Below are 2,194 nucleotides of genomic sequence, written 5' to 3'. Positions count from 1 at the left end.
CCCTTGTTATATCAGGGTTCACCTTTTGTGGTCTCACTGTTAAGCTGATTTTTTTCAGCACATGATTGCATTGTTTTTTTCACGGTGTACTGTGTTCTGATTGGCTGTTGATCTTCTCAATCACTCTTCTCCCTTCTTACAGTTACATACATCTTCTATCACAATCATATCTTTGTTTTCTTTCTATAACACTGGACTTGTTTTCTCTCTTGTTTAAATTCTTAAAGTTCAAACCTTCGTAGAAAATAAGGTGTCAATTTTCAATTTTAACTGAGAAAAGTGAGTAGTGAACAGCTTTACTGCCTTAAAACATGTCCAATCCTGCCTGGTGGATTTAACCAATCACTGCTTATTATGGAAGGAAACCTCCGCTACAAACAAGAAAACACAGTCAATGATCTTTCTAATGTGTATTACTTAATATTCTATAGACAGCACCTGTGTTAAGGGGTTGGGTTAGGGTTTATATTTTTTATCAGTTGTTCTGATTTTTTTGACTTTGTGTATCATTAGGAATGTTTGAAATTGAAAGGTGTGGGGAGTCATGAGTGGGTTCAGCCATATTCCTTGTACTTTGTCTTGTGGAATCAGCCATTTTTGACATTTTGAAGCAGGCAGAAGAAATCTTGGTCAATTTCACTGTCCCACAACAGGCTTCATTTTTGCCATTTAAATTCCATCCAGAAAAAATACACCACTAGTCAAAAGTTTTGAGATACTCGTCCCTGAAGTTGTGACTTCAATGGGACCATTGAGTGTTTACAGACTGGTTTTGGTTTGAAAGCTGTTTGCTTTCAACCCGGGTTGCCTTGCATCTGATTTAGTTTAGTTGAAGCCGTGCTTTGCTCTTACCTTCATGAACTGTGAGTTCTGCTTTACATGACACAGACCCTGCCAAGTTTCGAGCGGTGCACGTGTAGACTCCGGAGTCCTCAGGATGAGCATTCAGAACCACCAGGGAACATTCATTATCATCATACACAAAAGTGTAATGACTGCTCTCCGAGAGCAAGTTATCACCCTGAAAGTAAACACTGTTAGTCTTGGTTCACGCAAAAGTTTGATTGTGCAAACATTTAAGTGGGCAACCATTATTAAAGCTTCAGTTACAAATCAGGGGAACTTTTTAAAGTTTTTTTTTAGATTTGAACAAGTGTTAATCAGTCTTGAGTTTGATACAAACCTTAAACCACAGGATGTCAGGAATGGGTTTTCCCTCCACAACTACTGCAAAGCGAGGAGTCTCCCCTGAGCAGACGTCCAAGTCCTCCATGATGGTTTCAAATGTCGGTGGAGCTATAAAGAAAGTTGCAAAGATAGAGTGCTACATGATCTACAGATGACTAGATATAACAAATTGCTTCTTCTTCTTCTTTCTTTTTTTTTTTTNNNNGGGGGGGGGGGGTCATCATCATACCTGCCATCTCCACAATGAAAGTGCAGCTGTCACTTCCATACTCGTTGGAGGCCACAAATGTCATCTCTCCCACATCAGTACTCTTCACTTTCAGCAGCTTAAGCGTGTGCTGGTCATCATCCGGCATTGTCATCTCATACAGGCTCGGCTTGTTGGCCAGGGTCACGCCTTTCCTGAGGGTAGGAGTATGTTAAAGCAGCATTGGGATGTTGGATTCAATCACTGTTTGTGTAAGTCAGGGTGTAAAAATAGACTTCTTTGATGCTCTGAAGTTTTAGATAATCACTTGGATTAAAACAGCTGTTTGTATGCGTTGCTATGCACTATATTTATAGTAGAAGCTACTTTGTGTTTTAAAAAGCTAGATGTTTAACTGCGAATTTTTAAAGTAAATCTGGGTTTCTATAGATAAACACAAAGAATAATAAAATAATTGTTTCAATTGCATTAAAAAAATTGTATTTAAATCAGAGCTAAAGACTAAAGATCAAGCCTTAGTCACCACTGGCTTACAGGTGAATACGAACTGTCTCTGGGAAAAAAATGGGAAAATCTGTTCAGGCACACGGGTGGCCGGCACAAAATAACATTTTCAAATAGCTCTCTGTACATTTTTTTATAGGCATGTTGTGGATGACAGATTGTATTAGATTGGCACAGCTTTGACATTTTGCACAAAGCCTCTTCCAAACGTAGTTGTTAGAATTGCACTATTTTCCAAGAGAATCTAGCCACAGAGAAAAGATATGGCACGCGAAAATTAATAGCTGGAAGTCC

The 2,194-nt window shown here is 38.8% G+C and overlaps 1 protein-coding gene across 2 annotated transcripts in view; it reads right to left on the bottom strand.

The window, feature by feature from the left end:
- Positions 1 to 2,194, bottom strand: part of spegb (striated muscle enriched protein kinase b) — a 51,322-nt gene that overhangs the window by 17,608 nt on the left and 31,520 nt on the right. For both annotated transcript variants that reach the window (XM_024286402.2, XM_024286403.2), the window contains exons 18-20: positions 1,418 to 1,590; positions 1,184 to 1,296; positions 853 to 1,021 (exon numbers count right to left, since the gene is read on the bottom strand). In XM_024286402.2, the coding sequence (XP_024142170.1) occupies positions 853 to 1,021; positions 1,184 to 1,296; positions 1,418 to 1,590 (455 nt within the window). The remainder of the gene's footprint in view (positions 1 to 852; positions 1,022 to 1,183; positions 1,297 to 1,417; positions 1,591 to 2,194) is intronic.

This window comes from Oryzias melastigma, linkage group LG21 (assembly GCF_002922805.2).
Source record: "Oryzias melastigma strain HK-1 linkage group LG21, ASM292280v2, whole genome shotgun sequence".
NCBI lineage: Eukaryota > Metazoa > Chordata > Actinopteri > Beloniformes > Adrianichthyidae > Oryzias > Oryzias melastigma.
The sequence above is the reverse complement of the archived record's forward strand: the minus strand, read 5'-3'. Positions and strand labels throughout refer to the sequence as shown.